This window comes from Acinonyx jubatus, chromosome D1 (genome assembly GCF_027475565.1).
Source record: "Acinonyx jubatus isolate Ajub_Pintada_27869175 chromosome D1, VMU_Ajub_asm_v1.0, whole genome shotgun sequence".
NCBI lineage: Eukaryota > Metazoa > Chordata > Mammalia > Carnivora > Felidae > Acinonyx > Acinonyx jubatus.
In genome coordinates, this window is record NC_069390.1 from 40,949,968 (window position 1) to 40,972,362 (window position 22,395).

Consider the following 22,395-nt stretch of genomic DNA (forward strand, 5'->3'; position numbering starts at 1 on the left):
AAAGGGTATTCTGCCCTTAGAGGTCAGAAGGAGCAACTGCAACCCCCCTTTCTCCGTTGGGCTTCAGCTGCCTGAGTGGTAAGCTGATGGCTGTGCCTGGGAGCTAGATGGGTGCAGCTTCTGCTGTGATTTCCACAGCTTCACAGTTGATCTTGGGGGTGGGGGGTTACAGGTTGGGCCTCCAAGCCTTCCTGGCCCGTGTTTGCTGCCCGTGCCTCAGTTTACTCAATCACTCTTTTATTCCTTCCTTGTTCCACAGTGTCTCAGGCACAAGAGACCTTGCCCTCAAGGGGCTCCCAGGCTTTTGGGGAAGTGGGCAGGTGGGTCTGGGCAGGGCTGGGGAGGTCAGGCCCAGCTCCAGGGTTGGCTGCACCAGGAAAGAGGCTTATTGATCCCAGCCTAGCCCAATCGAACACAAGGCTGCCTGGGCAAAGGGCGATTTAATTAAGAAGACAGGAGGCTCTTATTTACCTGTCAGCTCTTGCTAACTGTGCAGACAGCTGTCCCTCTACACTGACCTGCAGACACGGCTGTGAGCCGGGGGACAAAGCTGTGCCTTGGACATCTGTCTCCTCACTTGGCCAGGGAAATCCCAGCCCAGGGAAGTCTGTGTGTGGTAGGGGAAAGGTTTGGAGGAGTGGGAAAGGTTGGAAAGGGCAAGGGGCAGAGCAAAACACGAAGGATGGGAGAAGGACAAGGGCAGAAACAGGGGCAGTGATAGGCAGAGGCAAAGAGACAGCTGGAGTCTGGGACCAGGATGGCACCTCCTCCCACCAGAGATTGATCTAAACCAGAATTATTTCCCCTTCAATCTCAGGGTAATGCTTTTGAGACTTTTGAGAATGCTTTTGAGTGTCTTTCTCACCATGACCAGTGTGATCCCCATCCCCTAACCTGACCTAGTGCAGCTCAGCCTCACCCAAATTCAGATTCCCCAAGAAACAGGCTCTCAGAAAGCTCTGCCCCAATCCAAAGAGGTGATAAAACAGAGGAATGGGAAGAAGAGAAAAAGAAGGACACAGAGAGATGGACACACACACACACACACACACACACACACACACACCCCTGGCTGGGAGAAATCAAGATGGGGAGAGACCAGAAAGAGGCCTCTCCAAACCTTCTCTTCCTTCCAGCCAGGCGTCCAAACTCTCTTCTCTCTCAGAAAGCCTACTGTGTTTCCACAAGCCACAGGGGCCCAGGACTCCCCACTTCCCTCTCCTGCAGGAAGGATCACATTGGATCAGCGTATGGCTCCCCAACCTTCACTGTAGCTCATCTCTTTCCCCCAAATGGACTATCAGCTCCTCCAAGGCTGCTTCTTGTTTGGTTCCTTCCACAGTACCCAGAACACAGTAGCTCCTTGTTAAGGGCTAGATGATTTGAGGAAGACCAGGAGAGGGCCTGGGATCCTAGCATTCAAGTGTCAGGGGCCATGAGAATCTGGAGCCCTGAACCAAGGCTGAGTCAGGGGGAAGTACATAACCAGGGTCTCTCAAGGCATCAATGCAGAGCGCACTCAGGCTACTACCCCATGGTGAGCCACAATGGGAAGCTGAAAGGTGCCCCACGTGGTGGTCAGGTGGAGAGGTGGAGAGACAGAGGCTGCTAGTAAGGGGAAGTTTGATGATCAGGAGCCCTGGTAAGGCCTGGCCCTGGAGGATGTACTAGAAAAAGAGAGGCAGGCAAGGGTTGGAGGGAGGAGAAATGTGAAAGGGTATCCACTACATCCTAAAATCCCCTACATAGCAACTGGAGAAGGCTTGGAGAAAGGATCCTCCCAGGTGGGGAGCTGTCCCTCAGGTGCCCCAGGCTGCCTCACTTTAGGATTCTCACCTTGATCCTTGATGGCAACCCCCAGCCCAGGCCGCAAAGAATGCCCCCCCCCTTCTCCATCCTAAGCAGGGACATAAAAGTCCCTTCTCTCACTTCCTTTTCACACTGTAAGAAGGCTGGCATTTGCAGAAAGCCCAGAAAAACTGAGAGGGCAACACAGAAAGAGAGAAAAAAAAAAAAAGCCCCAGAGAAATGGGAGTGGGGGGAAGGAATTGCTGCATGAGCCTTAGCTTCTCACTCGCAACCACCAACCACAGCCCCTCAGCCCAGCCAAGACCCTCTCCCTTTCCGCTTGAGCAGGATGCCCTTATTCATAGCCATCTGTCCCTCCCTTGCAAAGGAGGCTTATATCCCATGCCAGAGGATCACTGGGATCAGTGGCTAGTGAGAAGTGTGGCAATGAACTACCAGTGGGTTGGTATTGTTCAGTGGTCAAGAGCATAGCCTTTAGGGCCAAGCTATCTGTGTTCAAATCCTCACTGCATCGTTGACTTAGCTATGACCTTGGGCAAGTTATTCAACTTCTGTATGCCTCAGATTCTTTATTGTTGGATATGAATAATAGTAAGCCTTATGTTCTTAACACCTCAGCTCTGGGATTTCTCTTGTTCTGGCTGGAGGGGAGGGTGTGCCAGGCTCCAGTAAGCTCTGTGGCAAGAATGGCTCCAGGAGGAGCTGGGGCTAGGAGTGGACTAGAAAAAGGTGAAGGGAGTCCTGAAGCCAAGTTTGAACTATGTTCTCACACTTGGCACTTGTAAGCCTTAGATCTGGTCCTGCTAGGCTCTGGAACTGGCCCAAGTCCAGCCCCTGGGCCTTTGTCCAGCTTGGCACACCCTCTATGCTGCTCTCTCAGGCCTAGAATCTTAGCATTCCCGGTGGGTTGGGATGCCATCTTGTGGCCACATCTGGAAACTAACCAAAACTGGGCACAAACTGAGCAGGCTTTGGGGATGACCCCACCATAAGCAGTGAAACCAACTGGCATCTCCTGCCCTGACAAGAATCTTCCCTCCAATGGACAAGGGAGACTGAAATTAGGGGTGCAATAGCGGAAAATTTGGTGACTGTGGCTGTTGGGTCTGTAGCCTGAGCACTGACCCTGGTACCTAAACTGGGAATGGGGTAGGGTGTTTAGCTCTTCCTTCCTGCAACCCCTGGTGAGTGGAGCCCAGTTCTTTTAGGCCAGAGGAAATCTAGAAAAAAAAGCCAAGGTAAAGAATGCCCAGGGGAATTTCTAGACCAGGGTTTCTGAACCTTGGCACTATTGACATTTTGGACCAGATAATCCTTTGTTGTGGGGGCTCTCCCGTGCACTGCAGGATGTTTAGCAGCATCCCTGGCCTCTACCAACTAGATGTCAGTAGCACCCCTTCCCCACCTTCCCCAACCATGACAATCAAGAAGGTCTACAGTCACTGCCAAAAGTCTTTCGGGGGCTAAAGTTTCCTCTGGTTGAGAGAACTATGCATCTAGACAGATTTGGTTATAAGTCTCATTTGCTACTTATTAGCAACTGTTCACTTTCCTCTCTAGGCTTCTGTTTCCTCATCTGTATAAAGGAAATGACATTTTGTGAGGATTAAATGAGATAGTGTCTCATTTAACTTCCTCTCTTTACCTTTTCCCCTTTCCCTCAGACTGCCCATCACCTCCAAACCCCCCTGACCAGCCCTTACCCCACATGTCTCATCTCTCTCATGGGCTCCTGCCGGTTCTGAGTGACACCTGTCCCTTAGAGTGTCACTCTAGGCTTGACTTTGGGGAAGATGGGGCCTCGATGCCTCGCATGCTGGTTGAGCAAGGCAGAGAGGTAGGAAATGATGAAGCCTGTGGTGAAGGATGCATGTGGATGGTAAGAGATGCTTATGTGCAGGGAGGGTGAGTGGGCACAGACCCTCCTGTCAGACCATTCCCAGCAGGACTGGCCAGAGACTGCTGAGTTTTCCTTCCGGACGCAGCTGGAGATGTGTCGCTCTCCCAAGGGTCTTCCTCCCTCTTCAGTGCCTTTGAGAAGAGCCTTGTGGGTTTTCCTGGTGGATGTCTGTGTGTGCGTCACGCTGCAGGTAAGCCTGGTTGGCAATGTCTGGTGGGTGGGTCCAGGTTTTGTGAGGCCTGACATTTAGATATTTTGGGGGTTACACTTAAAAAAAAAAAAGAACATAAAACTGGGCAAAAAAGTGAATATGTATTCAGACTTAGAAATCAGGACCAAATGTAAATTTTAGAAAGCTGACAAACACCACAAACATTTAAAAATCCAGAAAAAATTGCTTAGCATTTTTATTAACTGCCTGACACACCAACATAAGACTTAAAAAAAAAATTTTTTTTTGAAAGAGAAAGACAGAATCAGAAGTGGGTTCTGTACTGACAGCATAGAGCCTGATGCGGGGCTTGAACTCACAAACCACGAGATCATGACCTGAGCCGAACTCAGGTGCTTAAGGGACTGAGCCACCCAGGTGCCCCAAGACTTTTAAATACGTTATATTTACTTGGAAGCCAACAAAACAGTTGCAACTTTTTTTTTTTTGCAACTACAGAACAATACTCAGTTAATAAAATCACATGTATTTTATTAAAACTGCATCAAAGCTGACTGAAAATGAAAATATCACCATCCCCTCATATAACTATCTTTTCTGTGCACCAGCACATAAGAACCTGCTTTAAATTTCTGTGCCAACTTACAGCTACCATATTGTACCAGGCAAGGTTTGTGGCTACTTAAAATACCACCAAGACAGGGCTACTTAAAGACACATTCGTGAAATGCAGGGGACCCAGAATAGCCACAACAATCTTGAAGAAGAACAAATTGGGAAGACTCACACTTCCTTCCCTCAAAACTTACTACAAGGCTACAGTAATCAACACTGTGTGGTCCTGACATAAGGATAGACATGTAGGTCAATGGAATAGAATTGAGAGCCCAGAAAAAAAAAACATACATTCATAGTCAATTAATTTTTGAGAAGGGTGCCAAGAAAATTCAGTGGGGGGATGGGGGAAAGAATAGCCCTTTCAACAAAAGGTGCTGGGACAACTGGGTCTCAATATGCAAAAGAATCGAGGGGGATCCCTTCTTTCCCTCTATAGAAAAATCACTAGAAGTGGATGAAATATCTAAATGTAGGAGCTGACACTATAATACTCTTACCTGGGTTAGGTTATGGGTTTTTAGATATAATGCCCAAAACACAAGCAACAAAAGAAAAATATAGATAAATTGGACTCCATCAAAATAAATAATAATTTTGTGCTTCAAGGGACACTGTCAGGAATGTGAAAAGACAACCCATGGAATGGGGGGAAATATCTGCATATCACATATCTGATAAGAGTCTAGAATCTATAATATATGCAGAACTCTCAAAGCTCAGTAATAAAAAGACACATAATCTAATTTTAAGAGGGGCAGAGTATTTGAATAGACATTTCTCCAAAGAAGAAATACAAGTGGCCAATAAACACACAAAAAGATACTCAACATCATTATTCATTAGGGAAATCCAAATCAAAACCACAAGGAGATACCACTTTACACCCACTAGGGAGGATGGCTAGAATAAAAAGACAAACAGTAATAGTGTTGTCAATGATGTAGAGAAACTGGAACCCCGATACATTGCTAATGGGAATGTAAAATGGTACAGCTGCTTTGGGGAAGGCTTTGGCAGTTCCTCCAAATTTAAACATAGAGTTATGATATACCCAGAAATTTCATTTTTAGGTGTATATGCCCAAGAGAATTAAAAGCATATGTTTACACAAAAATGTGTACTTGAATGTTCATAACAGCCTTATTAATAGCTAAAAATGGAAACAACCCAAATATCTATCGACTGATGAGTGGATAAACAAAATGTGATGTATCCATGCAATGATGCAATATCATCCAGCTACACAAAGGAACGAAGAAGTGGCACACGCTACAACATGGATGAATCTTGAAAACATTATGCCGAGTGAAAGAAGTCATACACAAAAGGCTACATAGTGTGAGATTCCACTCAGGAAATGTCCAGAATAGACACATCTATAGAGACAGAAAATAATTCGTGGTTTTCAGGGGACCAGGAGAGGAGGGAGAGTGTGGACTGACTGCTCATGGGTAAGAGTTTCTTTTGGAGTCATGAAAATGTTCTGGATTAGATAGTAGTGGTGATGTTGCACAACATTGTGAAAATAGTACAAACCACTGACTTCGACACTTGACAAAGCTAAATGTTATCGTATGTGAATTACATCTCAATAAAAAGTTGGGAAAGTAAAGAAGGATATCAGTAAACCAGGTCATAAAGAATTTGCTTATGTGGAGAAAAATCTGTTTGTCATGGTTCCAGTTCCCTTATCTGTAAAGGATCTACTTCACTACCTTTTTCTTTTTCTGAAATGCTCTAAGCAAATTAATAAAAAATTTCACAATTGGTACATACCTTTTAAATTCACGGATCCGTGAATACAGAGAGCAAGCCCAGATCTAGATGGGTTCAATCACATTTCCAAGATGGCAGAGCTGGTCAGTGGCACAGCCAGGCTTAGATCCCGGGAATTATGTAGTCATTGTCATCCTCTGGGACTCATTTATCCCTGCTACTGGAAAAGTTCTGCTTGAATTAAAACCTGCTGTTAAATTTCTTAAAAAAAAATAATAACTATGTGAAAATAACCCTGTGTAATATAAAAACCAATATCACATAACCTCACATTTTCATGTGTTTCCTTTAATAGTAGTGACTTGTGTGCAGAGGACTTAGTGTTTTTCTAGATTAGAAAACACTGAGCTAGAACCAACTTGTTCTTCATTAGCACCATCGTCATTTTTGTCATCTTCCTCCTCATCTTTTCAGTTTTCTGCCTTCCTCCTCTTGCTCTTTTTTTTTCTTGACTTTGCTCAGTCTTGTCCACCCCTTTCCACCATATCAGGCTGTATATTCTTTAACTGCTTCTTCATAGGACAGTGGTTTTATGACATCATTTTCCGTACAGAGAATTGAGAGATCGTTCAACTAGTTCAATCTTTCCTTCAAAAGATCGTGGTGATCAAAACTTGTTTTGTATATCACTGATAATTCAGGGAAGCTTTTTTCAGGCTCCCCACCATATAGGACACGTCATGCACAATTTTAGGATTGGTGTCAAATTGGGGAAAACTCTATCAAGTTTCTTCCATCTGTAGACTATAAGAGTTCAAGGCACATTGGTTTCCATATAACACCCAGTGCTCATCCCGACAGGTGCCCTCCTCGATGCCCATCACCCACTTTCCCCTCTCCCCTATCCCCCATCAACCCTCAGTTTGTTCTCAGTATTTAAGAGTCCCTTATGGTTTGCCTCCCTCCCTCTCTGTAACTTTTTTTTCTCCCCTCCCCTCCCCCCTGATCTTCTGTTAAGTTTCTCAGGATCCACATATGAATGAAAACATATGGTATCTGTCTTTCTCGGCCTGACTTATTTCACTTTTGACAATAAATTATATTTAATAAAAAAATCACTAGAAATTTTTTTAGAAAGTTGCTGATTTGTCTTATGGCGAACATAAAAATAAAACAACAAAAAATGTTGTATCCATAAAAATAAAAACAGAGTTCAAGGCATTTTGTGGGGTGCCTGGGTGGCTCAGTCAGTTGAACATCCAACTCTTGATTTCAGCTCGGTGTCATGATCCCAGGATTGTGGGATCGAGCCCCGTGTGATCCTGAGCTGCGCATTGAGGATACAGCCTGCTTGGGAATCTTTCTTTCTCTCCCTCTGCCCCTCTCCCCCTCTCTGTGCATGCTCTCTCGCTCTCTCTCTCAAATTCAAAAAAAAGAGTTCAAGGTACTTTGAGTTTTCTTATGTGGTGATTATTTTAAAATTTTAAAAAATTGACAGTGTTCACCAAAACATTTGTTGATGTTGACGTCTTTTGAGAGTGGCATGTTATGAATTTTACTCTGTAAAATTTACTTTGTTGATGCCAGTACTTTGTGTTAGATCAGCAAAACATTTAAAATCACTTTCCAGTGTGTTCATACAATTCAGTCCTCATTGACTGGATTATCAAACAATGCAGGAGTCTTCAATAATTCCATCAAAAGTTATCACTTTCTTTTAATACACTGCTTTTTGGTATGATCTAAATATATATTTTGGGTACAATTGTCTTCTCAATGTCCGATCATTTAAATTTATTTCATTCTTCATTATTACCGCTTCTGTTTCATTTATATTCTATTCTATTTATTCTATTCTATTTATTTCTATTTCTATCTTCTATTTCTATCTTCTATTTATATAAAACACATTCCACTGAACCCAACCAAATGTATACCTTTAGATTGGACCCCAACATGCTCATAAGTGCCACCCACCAGAAGAGAGAAATCAGAGTGGAAAAGGGACAATGGTCATACTAATTGGCCTTGGCAAATTAAGAAGGAGGCTGGACCAGGGCCTTAGAAGGGACCTAAGCTTAAACTTCATTGGTTCAAGATGCATCAGCCCCTGGTGGTATGTTCTGGGTACATGTATGCTGTTGTATGAGCACACATGTGTAGACATGGACCCAGTGTATCCTTAGATCCAGCCCAGGTAAAAATGGCCCCAAGAACAAGGGTCATTTCATCTATACTGCAAATGGAGTTGGCCTTAGCTAGATAGCACCCCCCCTCCCGCCATCAGTCCAGAGGACTGAGGTGGGAGATGAGCCAGGAGGGGGACCTCAAATCCCATCATCAATGGAGGGACCCAATCTCCAGCTGCTTCCTTCCCTCCTGATTTTCTCTCCTTCCTCTCTCCTTCCTTCTTGTGTAGAGGTCTGGGGCAAGGCAGCAAAGAGTACAGTCTCTGGAGCCTCTCTGCCTGTGTTCAAATCCTGACTCATGACCTAAGCTAGCCCAGTGAGCGTTCTTCTCTGGGAATTTTCCAACTAGAGTTCAATGGTGAAATTCAAGGTAATCCCTGAGTTGCTGGAGAAAACTAATATGGACTTGGAGAGCGTGAACCAAGTAAAGGCAAGCAGGGGAATGGTGGAAGCCTAAAGGGGCTCCAGTCCCAGGTGTCAAGGCTCATGGTGGCTGTAGTGCTGCTTCCATATGTGAACTGTCCCCTGTCCTTCCAACACACCCCTCTGGGGGTTAAGCTTGTTTGAACTGGGTTTCTGTCACCTGTAACCAGAAGTGCCCTGGACTAAATCTGTCCCCATACCTGCTTTTTCTTCTCCTGGTGTCTCCATCTTTGTGATAGCAGAACTGTCCACTCTGAACCAAACTGGAGCCTGAGTTAGCCTTGGTTCCCCCTTTTCCCTCACATCCTTAGGGCCTCCGTACACAAGACTCTGAATGGTTATGCAGGTTGTGCACTGAACAAGTGAACCTGGCTAAGAAGGTCAGTGGGGGCTGAAGTCCAGCCTGCTTTTTGCTTGCCTAGCCATGAACCCTGGTGAAGAGCAGTGTCCTCGGGAAAGAAGGGATACCTTCTAGTACACCCGAAGCTGGTACACCAGCTTTTGGGCCTTTTTTCCTACATGCAGTTTGTTTCCTCAGTGCAGAAACTCTGCATCCTTCTTTCTGCACTTTCTTATACCCCATTATCATCTTTCATTGCACCCTTTACTTTTCCTTATAGTATTTCTCACCATTTATTCACTTGGTTCTTTGTCTCATGGCCATTTCCCCCGTGAATTTTAAGCTGTGTGAGGTAAGGACTGTGCCCTTGAGGTTCTCCACTGTACTGTCAACACTTTATCCGACACTACTGTCTCCACTCTCATCCTTTCTTTCACATCTTAGTCATAGCCCCAACTCAGGCCATGTCTCCTTTGAGCAAACCTCATGGCCTCCTGATAAATCTTTCTGCCTCAAGTCTTGTTGCCTCCTACCCATTCTGCCAGCCCAGGTTGGCCTTTCTAAATACAGATTTACTTGTACCCTTCCACTGGTTAGATTCCTCTATAGCTCCTTATTGCCCTCAGGATAAAGTCCAAATGAGGTCCCTTGGGGCCCTGCCTCTGCTTTTTCCCTGTCTCACCTCTGGGCTCTCCTGTGAACATTTTTGGTTCCATGAAGGCACAGTTTACTTTCTGTCACATCAGGGCCTTTGTCCTTGCTGTTTCCTCAGCTTGGAGTACCCGTCTTTGGCTCCTCTTTCCTGGCCAACTCCTTTAATATTCTTACCAGAGGTTACCTGCTTTTTTATATCTTCTGTTCCTACTCTGTTCTTCTACACATACACCCCCATGATAGCACTTAATTCATTGTGATGGAACCAGCTGCTAAGAATTCAATCTTCCCAAAGGGTGCTTCCCAAGGTCAGGAACTGTCCACTGGCCTCTGTTTTCACACAGCATCGGACCTGGTAACTGTTGAATGAGTGAATTCATAAATGAGCCCCAAAGGGTCTCAGAGGAGTGTAAAGAACTCCAACAAGCATCTGGAAAAGTAGCCAGAAGAAAAGCCGAGGATCATTAGAAACAGAGCAGCTCCAGGTAGCTCTTCAGGGACCCTGTGTTTTGGGGACATCACAGGCTCTTCTCAGAGTAGAGAGCAGAGGTCCTTCTTGCTGGCAACACATCTTCCCTACAACCCTCAGGGTCAGCCCACCTGGCGAGCAGAAGGTGGGCTTATAAGGTTTTTAGGAAAAAAGTGTCTGTAAGGGTGAGATGTGGGAGACATGGAGGTCCTAATGACAAATGTATGTGTTTGGGAGTGGGCTTGGGGTGGTATGTAAATGGGGAGGAACTTTTACCCTACCATCCTTCCAGGGGTGCCCTTCCAGCTGTGTGTGTGCGCATGGGTCTATGGGCATTGGGTTGTCTTTTCTTGTTTCTCAAGACACAGTTCAAATGGCACCTCCTTCAGGAAGCCCTCCTTCCACCTTGGCTAAATCAATGGCCCCTCCTCTGCTCTCAGAGCATCTATAGCCACCTGTGATGATGCAGGTTTGCACTGCCCCTGTCTCCTCAGGCCTCTTCTTAAGAAATCTGACAGGACCAGGATGCTCTAAGTGCCGGGTTACTGGCTGAGTAGAGACATCTGTGTCTTAAGATTACTCCTATCACTAAGCGCCTGTAAGTGCCATACAGCTTACATGGCCCCTTCACACTTACCTCGTTTCTCCTCAGAATGCTGTGAACACCTCATGACATTCTCTGCACCCATGAGGCTTCCGAGTGGCACCTAGAGCTACGAATTTCCAGTGATCCTTCTGGACACCACACCTGGGTTCACTCTGCGTATGGAAAGGCGTGATTCTCAACCTTGCATGCAGTTTAGAATCACTTGGGCAGCTTTTGAAAAATAACAATACCTGGCCCAGGATATCAGGGGCAGATATGTTAAATCAGAATCTCTGGAGAATGAGGCCCGACATGGATCTTTTTTTCCCCCACTACTCAAATCAGCCTAAAATGCATCCTGACCGCAGAACCACTGACCTGCATGAGATGATGGGTCAAAGGAACCATCCCCAAGTATAGGAGCCAAACTCACCCCTCCCTTCCTAGCCCCGCCCCAGGTTCCTTTCTTGCAATCCGTCTTCCGCCTACAGGGGTCGCTGCGGTACAGCTGACCCAAGTCTGCAGGTTTTCCTCCCAGCCAAAAAAAAAAAAAAAAAATCTTGCCCCCGTCCCCAGGGAGAGCCGGAGCCACCGCGGTATAAATTAGCGTCTTTATTTCGAACACCTGAGCGAGCGCCCGCGGCTCGCCCACTTGTGGTATAAACGTACAAATTCCCTGTAGCACCGCACACCATGCTTCAGAGATAAATACAGCCCTAGGGGCTCTTGCTCTGGCAAAGCAACTCTTATTTACAGGAATAGATTACAAAAGTGTTACAAAAAGTGGTCCTGAAATGGGGGAGGAGGTGGAGTGGTTACTGTTAACACTTGTTAGACGCAGAACGCGAGCGCACCCCGACGGCGCAGGGGAACAACAAAGTCGGCAGGGCTCTGGGAAAGAGAGGCCACACCCCCTCAAACAACAGGAGCGTCCGGAGGCGGGGCTTAGATCTGCGCGGGTTCCACCCCGCGTAGGGAAGGGAAAGAGGAAGAGGAAGGGTCTGGCCCCTCAAGGATCAGCTCTGGCCTCAGGAGAACTCCGAAAGGCCATTGCAGCGGGTCTCAGGGAAGGGTGTTGCGTGGGGAAAAAGGACTGTGTCCTTACTCTGGAGTGCGGGAGGCGGAAACACACATCAGTTCTCCCGCCTCTCCCAATTCGGGAGAGGGGTCGCTTTTAAAGCGAAGTTGGGAACGGGCGTTGGCATTTAAGCTCAATCTTTTGGGCACGAGGGACCCTAGGGGCACTATCCCTCCGGCGCGTGGGCAGCGGAGCCCTCCCATGCGGCCGCCCACCTCCTCAGAGCACCTGGTAGATGGGGTTGGGGTTTGCGCCCGCTGGGCACTGCGGGGCGGCGTCCGGGGAAGGGGTGGGGGCGCCGCGCTCGACCTCACTCTGGGCCGCCGCCTCTTGTGGGCCCGGAGACGACTCCGGCGGCGCATCCGCCAGCAGAAGGGAGGGCGCCGTGGGGCTCTCGGTGGAGATGCGCTCCACGATGCTTGACAGGCAGTCGAGGCTCGACACCGCAGCACTCTTCCCGGGCCTGGGTTCTGCGCGAGGAGGGGTAGGTTAGTAAGCAGTTGAGCCGCGGTCAAGTCTCCACCTATGGATTCAGTGCTTTGGGGCAGACAGGAAACTGAGGGCATGCCGGAATCCGCGAGGACCCAGCGTAGTCCGCAAGGACCCAGTGAGAGTGCGGAGCGTAAAGGGAGCTGCGCCCTTAGTTATTCCATTCCCTGTACCGTCTCCCAGAATTGGGGGTGGGGAGGGGGGTCCTGGGTAGAGGGAAGCCAGGGCAGCCCAAAGGGGATAACGCGGAAGGAGGCGCGAATACGCACCGCTGGGCGCCTCGCTGTAGTAGGTGCTGTCGTAGCAGTTCCGCCGCCGGGCACCGCTCGGGGGGCCGCTGTAGTCCATCTGCAAAGGGCAAGGCCGACCGAGTCAGTCTCGGGACCGCATAGGGCCAGAGCATCACTCCCTGTAGCCACCCCGCCCCAACTCCCTAAGTCTCAGCCACGAGTTCTGGGCCCTGACTGGGGGATAGGGGCGGACAGGAGCTGTCTGCAGCCTGCCCAGCCAACCAGAGGATGGACAGTCACCTAGGAGCACAAATCTGCATTTTGTAAATAGGGATAAGTGGAGAAACGCAGATCTTCATGCCGCTGCAGCAGAGTTCTAACAGAGCCCCGAATCGGGTGGATCGCATTTGTCCCGTGCGCCCCCAAGGCACCAGGCCACCCCAGTGACAGCTGCTCAGGCCACCGGGGTCCACTCCCAGCAAGGTTCCCAGCCCAACCCTCCCTCTGGAGGGCCAGCTCCCCGCCTTCGGAAACACGTCCCAGATATACAAAGGGCTGCCCTCACTTCTCGAGCTGGGGGTCCCGGCCTTACCATGCCGTCGGAACAGTTGGAGCGCGGGCTGGACGCGTCCGAGTCGCCGCTGTAGTGTTCGCCGCCACGGCCTGGGGGCAGCGGGCCAGGCGCGTAAAAGGCCGCGGCGGCGCCAGGGGGCGCGGCGTCCTGGTCGCGCAGCAGCGCCTGCAGGCCTTCGATGTAGCGAATCGCGTTGCGCAGGATCTCCACCTTGGGCAGCCGCTGGTTTGGGTTGCTGGACGTGCAGCGCTTCAGCGTCTCGAAAGCCTCGTTGACTTTGCTCAGGCGGCGCCGCTCGCGCATGGTGGCGGCCTTGCGGCGGTCGGCGTTAGTGGTTTTGCGCTTGCACGCTTTGCAGGCCCACAATAGACAGCGGCCAGCCTGGTGGTGCCCGCTGGGAGCGCGCACATGCTCGTCCTCGCGCGCGCCCGGGGTCGGGTGCACGGCCGCAGGGAAGTGCGAATGTTCCTCGGGCTTCAGGAGCGCGCCCACGTGCACGAGGCGCGGGTCCAGGTCTTCGAAGAAGCGCAGGTCCGGAGAGTCGAAACACGGGTCATCATAGAAATCGTCCGCGGAGGCAAAGTTGCAGAGGGAGCCGTCGGGGCCAGTCAAATCTACGTCCCGGAGCGGCGGCGACAGCAGCTCCATATCCCGGCAGGGGGTGGCGCAGTCCTGGCTTCGGTAGGGGTTGCCCGAAACTTTCTGCCTCTCCGCAGTCCTGGCCGTAAGGTGGTAAAGTAGTCGGGGTCTGAATGTACGGGCGACTTTCCCCCTCTGCCTAGTCCTGTCCGGTCTAACAGGCGGTGAGGAGAGCGGCGGCAGCGCCCGGGGGCTTCCCCACCCCTAGCTTCACGCCAGTCGCCCGGGTCTATTTATCCGGTAGTAGCTTAAGGGCCCCAGAGCTTCAGCGGGCGGCTGGGGGCGGGGGCGCCCGAGGCCAATAGAAACAGGGTGGGGGAGGAGCTTGGGATCCCCGGGGTGGCCGCTGGGGCAAGAGACCCGCCAGCCCCCTACCCCTCGACCCTCGCTCGCGCGCGCGCTTCGGCCCCTCCCTAAGCAGGGAGGGAGGCAGAGGCTGGCAGCCCGACGCGGCTGCACTTGGCTGTCGGGCACACGCGCTCCGAACCTCTCCGGCACTGTACTCCTACTGTGTCCTCGGGAAATGCTGGCCGCGCGCAATCAAATCCAAGTTGACTTTGGGCCCCCCTCTGTCCTCTGCTTTGTGGGGGACCTAGGTGCCGGGTAGGAGTAGAAAACAGATCGGGAGAGATTTGGAGAGAAAGACACAAGTCGATGGCTCAGAGACACATTCAGAGCTGAGATAGTGAGGCACTGAGGGATATAGCCCAGAAATAGCAGAAAGCTAGAGAGTCAGAGGCAGAGCAACCCGCAACGAGAATTATAGAGTCTAAGTGGGCGAACTTGAGGCAGACTGGACGTGGCGGTCGTGTCGCTCGGCCAGTTCCTACCCCAGGGGTCGCTCAGAGGGCCGTGGGCCCAGGCCACCTTTCCCGGATGCTCTCCTCCAGCCTCATCTATGCAGAAGAGGAGGATCGCTGCTAAAGCTTCTCGCCAGTCTCTTCAAGCACAGGTGCTGCCCTAGCCTGGAGGGAGGGAAGTGAACTGCCTAATTCGACCTGCGTGTTTCCGCAGCTGGAATTTCCAGTGAGGGTCCAGTAAGGGTCCAGTCAAGGTGTGTCTTCAGCTGGGAAGAAAACTGCTCTGGTTTTGCTTCCTCACGCACAGCGCTGCACCAGTGAAGGTTCGTTGCATAAAGGCCTGGAACGCCAGACTCAGCCTGAGAACCCCACTTCAGAGTGGAATCTTTGAGAGTTGAGTTTGCAGACCAATGACCTGGGTTCCAGTCCAGATGCCACAGCTTCCTTTATGATTTTGCAGAAGTAACCATGCCTTCCAAGCCTCAGTTTCCCCACTTCCTAAATTGGGGGATAATAATAGCGATTTCTTCCAGTGTTTGTGGTGGTGGTGAGAATCCAAAAAGACCAAAGACGTGGAGGCCCTTGCAAAGATGCAAGGCTATATTCGCGAGACAGCTTACTTCTGTCGCTGGCACCAACTGGACTGTGTGCTCCCTGAGGGCTCCCCAGCTGTTGGCTGGGGCACTGAGCCCGGTGTCACAGCTCAGCTTCCGTGGAGGTCTTAGCTGCCTTTCTTCCCAGCAGGCCCACTGGAGAGACTGGGAATAGAAGGAGGAGGTGACCACCTCATGGGATCTCTGGCTCCTTCACAAGCCTTGGAGTACCCCCACCCCCAGAGTGCCTCTTGGCCTCTTCTTAAATATCTTGTCCACATCCTCCTATCAGCATGCTGGCTAGGGGTTTCCCTTGGACCAGATACCCCTACAGGGCCAGACCCCTGTAGTCCCAGAGCCTACAGATGTAGCTAGAGTAATCTTTGTGCCTTTCCCACTAACTTCTGGAAGCTGTCTTAACTGACTCCTTGAACCCTGGGAAGCCCTCCCTTCCCTCCTTTCCCAGGCTCTTTTGAAATCCTGCTTTCTTCACGTCTCTGCCACTTGTAGTAGTGTTCAAGGTCCTTTTCCTGAAGTGCTCACATCCCTTCACTCCATAACACCACCTTCATGTGTTCATTCAGTACATATTATGGAACATCCACTATGTGCCAGCTACTGATTTAGGTACTGGGGGGTACAACAACGAATAAAACCATGACTGCTCTCATGGTGCTTACATTGTAGGGTAGGGAGACCGATAGTAAACAAATAAGCAAGAAATATGTGACGTCAAGAAGTTTTAAGTTCTATGGAAAAAATGAAGCAAGGCAAGGAGGGAGGAAAAGTGATGAAGATTGTTTTATTGTATGGAATGGTCAGGGAAGGCCTCTCTGGGATGATTATATTTGAACAGAGACTAGAATGAAGTGAAGGCAGAAGAGTCAGAAGGAAGAGCATGTGCAAAGGTCCTAGGCAGGGCTGTGTTGGTAATATTTAATAAGTACAGCAAGGAGGCTATTATGTCTGGAGTGGATCGAGCAAGTGGGAGAGTAGAAGGAGATGGAGTCAGAGAGGGACAAAGTAGTTGAATTCTGAGATGGAAAGCCACTGGAGAACTGAGCAGAAGAGAAGAAAGTTACCATCTGATTTTCATTTTAACAGGAACGTACTGGATATGGAAAGCAAAGGCAGAATGAGGGAGACCATCAGCAGGCTATGGTAATGACCCAAGTGATAGTGATGGTGGTTGAGATTTGGGTACCAGCAGAGGAGATGATGAGAAGTGGTTAAATTCCCAATACATTTTGAAGATGGAGCCAGCAAGATTTATTCAAGATTGAATTTAGGCAGGGAGACAAGAGAGGAGTTGAGGATGACTCTAGGAAGAATGGAGTTGCGGAACAGCAGGCTTGCAGGTGGCAGTTCAAGAGTCCAAGTTGGGGCAAAATTTGAGATGGGCATTCAACATCCAGGTGGAGACATCAGGTAGGCAGGGGCTTTATGAAGTTGGAGTTCCAGAGGGGACGTCTGGGCAGGGGGAAGACCTGCCCACTGAGATATGAGAGTCTCCCTGTCCCCAATGCCACCATCCTGGACTAAGCTGCCACTCTGCTGGCCTGGATGGCCACCATAGCCTCCTGGCTGCTCTCCTTACTTCCACTCTTGTCCCAGCATAATCTGTCCACTACACAGCAGCCTGAGTAATCCTTTAAACATGTAAATGAGATGATATCCCTTTCCCGCTTTAAAACTCCCTAAGAGCTTCTTGGTTGCATTTAGAATAAAATCTCATCTTCTTACACTAGCCTGTAAGGTCCTACATGAGTTGGCTTCAGCCCATCTCTCCAATTTCATCTGGAGCCACCATCCCTTTTGATCACTCCGTTTCCGTCTGAGCTCCTTTCCTGTCTTTTCAACACTGAGAGCTCAATCTGGCCTCAGAGCCTTGAACTTTTGGCTTATAGCACTCTCTCAGGCTCCTCCCAGGATCAGCGGCTTTTCCTATGTCAGGTCTCCACTTAAACGTTACTTCCTGGGGATGTCTCTGTCCATCTTCTCTCAGGTAGCTGGGTCACATCACTCTGCTCATTTCCTTCTTAGCACAGCCACTCTTTAATTACCTTCTTAATTTGCTCATTGATGGACTTAGGCCCAGGAAGGCAAAAACGTTTTGTTCCCCGTGGCGTCTCCAGAAACCATCACAGTGGCTGTCACATAGTAGGAACTTGATAAATGTGGAATGAATGAATGGGTGGCCTCGTGCCCTTTGAATCTCTACGCATATATTTGAGTTTCCTGAAACACGTCATTAACGAGGATGGTTGTGTTTCTTCTGAGCTCGACAGTCACATACATAATTAAACATACATGCTGGGTGGCACTCGCTCTTCCCAGGCAAGACTCAGGCCCATTTGTGGGCCTGACACATGGCCTGCTGCAATATCTTAATAGTGTGCTATAGATTTGGCACTGACTACAAGCTTGAGTCTTTTCATTTGCCTTACGTACCCACAATGAGAAATGCAAATAATTGTTATATTAGTGATTTAGACCAAAACCTATATTTCTTCCTACTTGTTCCAGCAGCAGCAGCAGAATGCCTGGCACACAGGTCCTCAATAAATACTTGTTGGATGAATGAAGTAATGAAGCAAATCATTTGATGCTAGAGTACCCTGAGATTTCCAGGTGAGCTCCTCGAATCGCTTATCTATGCAAATCTAAATTTTTCTCAAGCCTGAGCAGATCTAAATTTTTTTCTCAAGCAAGCAAACAAAAGAAACAGAAAAACAACCACAGAGATAAATTTAATGCTAAGACTTAAAAGATTACAGCTTTGGGGCGCCTGGGTGGCTCAGTCGGTTAAGCCTATGACTTCAGCTCAGGTCATGATCTTGTGGTCCACGTGTTCAAGCCCAGCGTCAGGCCCTATGCTGACAGCTCAGAGCCTGGAGCCTGTTTCGGATTCTGTGTCTCCCTCTGTCTCTACCCCTTCCCTGCTCGCTCTCTCTCTCTCTCAAAAAATAAACATTAAAAAAATTAAAAAACAAAATAAAAGAATACAACTTTGTGTTTTGTGTTTTGCTTTCATAAGAACCACCTTAGGGCCATCATCAAGGCGCCTTTATGATAAGTAAATGTGTGTTCAAACTTACGAAACATTTAACATATTACCACTTGTGGCTTCGAAATCTGAACTGCTTTCACAGTTTTAAACTTGATTTGTAGCTTTATTTTCTTCAGTAATCAGGAAGCACGCACACCCTGGGGGTGCACTGCCGCTTTTCCATCAGACTTCCAAGTGGGATTTAGTTTGTTACAGAGCTCCTGCTGCTTGAGGAGTTTGGGAATCACTGGACTCAGTGGCTGTTACAGACCTTCCAGGCTGGCCTCACGCCTGACTGGGGTCACTCTCCTTGTTGTGATACCACATCCTCAGGGAGAAGTTTGCCAATACCATCATCCCATCCCTGCTGCCCGAAGAGCAGAGAGAAGCATGTCTGCCCTCGGAACTGGTGCCCTTTTTTAGTCTTAGAGCTGGGTTGGGGCCAGGGAAGGGGAAAAGGACAGGTCTGAAAATGGAGAGAGTCCAAACCCTTATAGGCGTAGAGTCCAGTCAAGGGTGGCCCTTGAGGACACGAGTGCTGGACTTGTTCTGGGGGAAGCCAGAGGCAAGGGGCTGAGGGAACTACCCGAGGAGGCATCCCCCAGCACCCTCCCTCTCCGACTCAGGGCCGAGCATACTGGTGGGCAAGTGAGCCCCCGCCCTTGGTTCTCTGGTCTTCACAACGAGGAGCTCCTTTGGCAGCAGGTGGGAAGGGAGGTATCCCTAGGCTTTTCTCCCTCCACCCTTTCCAGTCCACCCTCCTCAGCTCTCTTGCCTGCCTGCCTGCCTGCCTGCCTGCCTGGGGCTATAAATGGAGAGCTGGCCCTGGGTAGGAATTCAGGCCTGGCTGAGCCCCACAGGGTTGCACCCTCAGGGAGCGGCCGGCCCCAGGGCTCCCAACAGCTCTCTCTCTCTATATATAGCCTCTGGAAACCCAATCCAGCCTGCACCTGCCCTGGTCTTCATGCACTCTGCCACTGCCCACGCTGGACCTGTGGCCTCTCCCCCTCACTGGCATAGGCTGCATATCTGGCTGGGAGTTGGGGGTGCCACAGGGCCACGGGTGAAAACATAAGCTGGCCAGGTGGGGCTGGGCCAGCCCCAGGTTCCCTTTCTATCCCTAGTCTTTCCTTTCCTGTTCTTGGATCCACCCTGAGCACCCCTTCTGTCCCCTGCCAACCTTGCTCCCTGGCAAAGCCTGAAGCTGCCTACCACTTGGGTATGAATCCTGCCCTGGGGTCAGCCTGGGTTGGTCAGGAGGGTACAGACATGGCCCCAGTTTCAGGGCCAGGGTCCCTGAGTTTCTTCACTCCCCAACCTTCCACTTACAATCAGGGCTTGGGAGCCTAGCAGATAAAGTGGAGTTGGAGTAAAGGAGCACCCATGGAGGGGGAGGAAACAGGGAGACAACTGTCATGTATAGGCCCCCGGGGCCCAGGAGGCAGGGTGTGGCTGTGTGGGGTTGGGTGTATGCTGAGGGGGGAGGTCATATGTCCCCTGTCGTTATCCTCTCTGATCCATTCACTTATTCAACAAATATTCATTCCTTTCATGGTCTATGCCAAGTGCTGGGAACATAGCAGAGAACAAAACAGACAGAGTCCCTTGCCCTTGCGGAGCTGACATTCTAACAGGCAAGACCAGGAGTAAACAATAGACGACACACTAAGAAGTAGATTATGGAGTATGTTAGAAGGTACAGGGGAAACTGCAGGGGAAAAATATTAGAAGCAGAGCAGGGTGAGCAGGACTCGGGTGCCAGGACAAGCCTGGTTGCAGAATTTGAGCGGTCGGGTTGACAAGGTAACATTTGAGCAAAGAGGTAAAGGAAGGTTGTGGGGGCGAGGCATGTGCCCTTTTGGGACAGAAGGTTCCAGGCAGAGAGAACAAATCATTATGAAGCACCTTCTATGGGACAGTTGCCCCTGTCAGAAGCAGGGGATTCTATGGGGGACAAGACAGGTTTGGCTCCTGTTCTAGAAACCCGTGGCCTGAATGTCTGGTGCTGCGTGGGCTGAATGAGATGGGGTTTGAAGGTGGCTTGGATGGCTTGGATGATTCACAGGGTGAGGTGAGGGTGAGATGCTTCATGCATACAATGTACTATTTGCACAAGGAGGGGGTGCAGGGCACGGGATGGACCTGATGTGAGCTTGGCATTGTGGGGGAAGACTTCGTGGCTTGCACAGCTGTTCACTCTGCTGGGCCCCACATGCCGCATGTACCTCACTCCGTGCACACTTCACTGTCCATGTCTACCTCTCACCACCAGGTCCTTCCCCAGGGACTAAGAAGCCAGGTGAGGGAAGTTCTCAGGAGCCCAGACTATTTGACAGAAGCAGGGAAAGCTGAGGCCCAAATTAAGAATCACCTGATGCCTGAGGCACCTGGGGGGCTCAGTCAGGTAAACCTCTGACTTTGGCTCAGGTCATAATCTCACACCTCGTGAGTTCAAGCCCTGCATCAGACTCTCTGCTCTCAGCGCAGAGCCCGCTTTGGATCCTCTGTCCCCCTCTCTCTCTGCCCCTTCCCTCCTCTCTCTCTCTCTCTCTCTCAAAAATAAAACGTGAAGAAAAAAGAAAAAGAATCACTTGCTGCCTGACTTATGGGAAGAACTGAGGAGTTCATTCATCCAAAGTCTCTCCCTCAAACATATTCTTCACATAATGAAAGCCTTTCCCCAGTCTTTGAAGGCCCAGGTTGCTGTGGTCTAACATACAAACTTACTGAGTCTTACTAAGCAACACAAATAAGGTGACAATGGCTTAATGACCAAAGTGTCAAGGCAGAAGGTGTCAGGGGAGGCAGGGGTCCATGAAGGTACTGATTCTGCCAGCCTAAGGGCATCAGGTTCTTGGGGTGAGGAGAGCCAGTTAATGGAGAGTTTACCATCTCCACTGAACAAAAACCACATTTTTAAAATGTGATTTTAACTTGCACTTTGTCTTTCAGGTAAGACGGTTTGGGTGTAGAAGAAGGATGACGGAAGGCCTCTCTAAGTCACCTTCTACTTTATGCACATACGGGTTTGCGAAGAGCAGAAGGATGTCCCTTGTCTCCTCTGGCTGTGGCACTCCACAGGAAGTCGTCCCAAGGTTCTAGTGTCTGGGCCCACAGGGGAGCTGACAAGTGCATTTCTGTGGAAGGACTGCCTGCCCTCCTTCCCACACCACCATGCCCTTAAAAAAAAATTTTTTTTTAATGTTTATTTATTTTTGAGACAGAGACAGAGCATGAGCAGGGGAGGGGCAGAGAGAGAGGGAGACACAAAATCGGAAGCAGGCTCCGGGCTCCGAGCTGTCAGTGCAGAGCCCAACGTGGGGCTCGAACTCACGGACCGCGAGATCATGACCTGAGCTGAAGTCAGACGCTCAACCGACTGAGCCACCCAGGCGCCCCTGGGTGAGTATAGCCCACATACAGACGCACCTTCCATACTATGCAAACCTCTCACACTATGTCCCCTCACACACATTACACACCCCTCATACTCCATGTATACCACACCCGTGTCGCATACTACTTCGTATTCTGTGTCAAGCGTATCCACACCTTGGGCCAAACGTGACCCCTTGCCTCCACCTATGCGCCTGGATGTTCCCCACTCTATCCAGAAGAGGACACTAGGGGGCATATTGGCTGTGGCATCCACACCTTCGTGGTTTCTAGTTTGAACTTTTCTAAGCTGAACCTTCCCGCTTAGAAAAGGCCAGGCCTCCATGTAAGGGCTGAGGAAAGAACCGGTGATAGGGACGGTGCGTGTGGCAGGATCCAGGGGGCAGCTGTGGGGGTCTGGGGGGGGGGCCTCAGCTCCCCACCCCATTCCCACTGCCTCCTTTCTGTCTAATCAGCCCACCTGCCAGCCTGGGGGGCTCCAAGGAGCTGGGATTAAGGCACACGCAGCCGTTGGGCTCCAGGGACAGACACCAGCTGCTGCCCCCAGCAGCTGCCCCAGCCACACGCCTCTGAGCGGAGGTCGGGAGCCTTGAGGAGGCCTCACTCTCTTCCCCAAACCTGCCCATCCCTGGACAGTAGCAGCCAGGACAGGAGTTTCCTGGCGGAGGGAC

General features: G+C 49.9%; 1 protein-coding gene across 1 annotated transcript; it reads right to left on the reverse strand.

Annotated features, from left to right (window-relative positions):
* Positions 1 to 11,478: 11,478 nt before the first annotated feature.
* On the reverse strand, positions 11,479 to 15,312 carry MYOD1 (myogenic differentiation 1). The gene is made up of 3 exons (XM_027073029.2): positions 13,266 to 15,312; positions 12,713 to 12,791; positions 11,479 to 12,424 (listed from the first exon to the last, which is right to left on the reverse strand). Exons 1-3 carry the CDS (start codon positions 13,893 to 13,895, stop codon positions 12,174 to 12,176), a joined length of 960 nt encoding a protein of 319 aa, XP_026928830.1. The 5' UTR covers positions 13,896 to 15,312; the 3' UTR covers positions 11,479 to 12,173.
* Between the last annotated feature and the right edge of the window lie 7,083 nt (positions 15,313 to 22,395).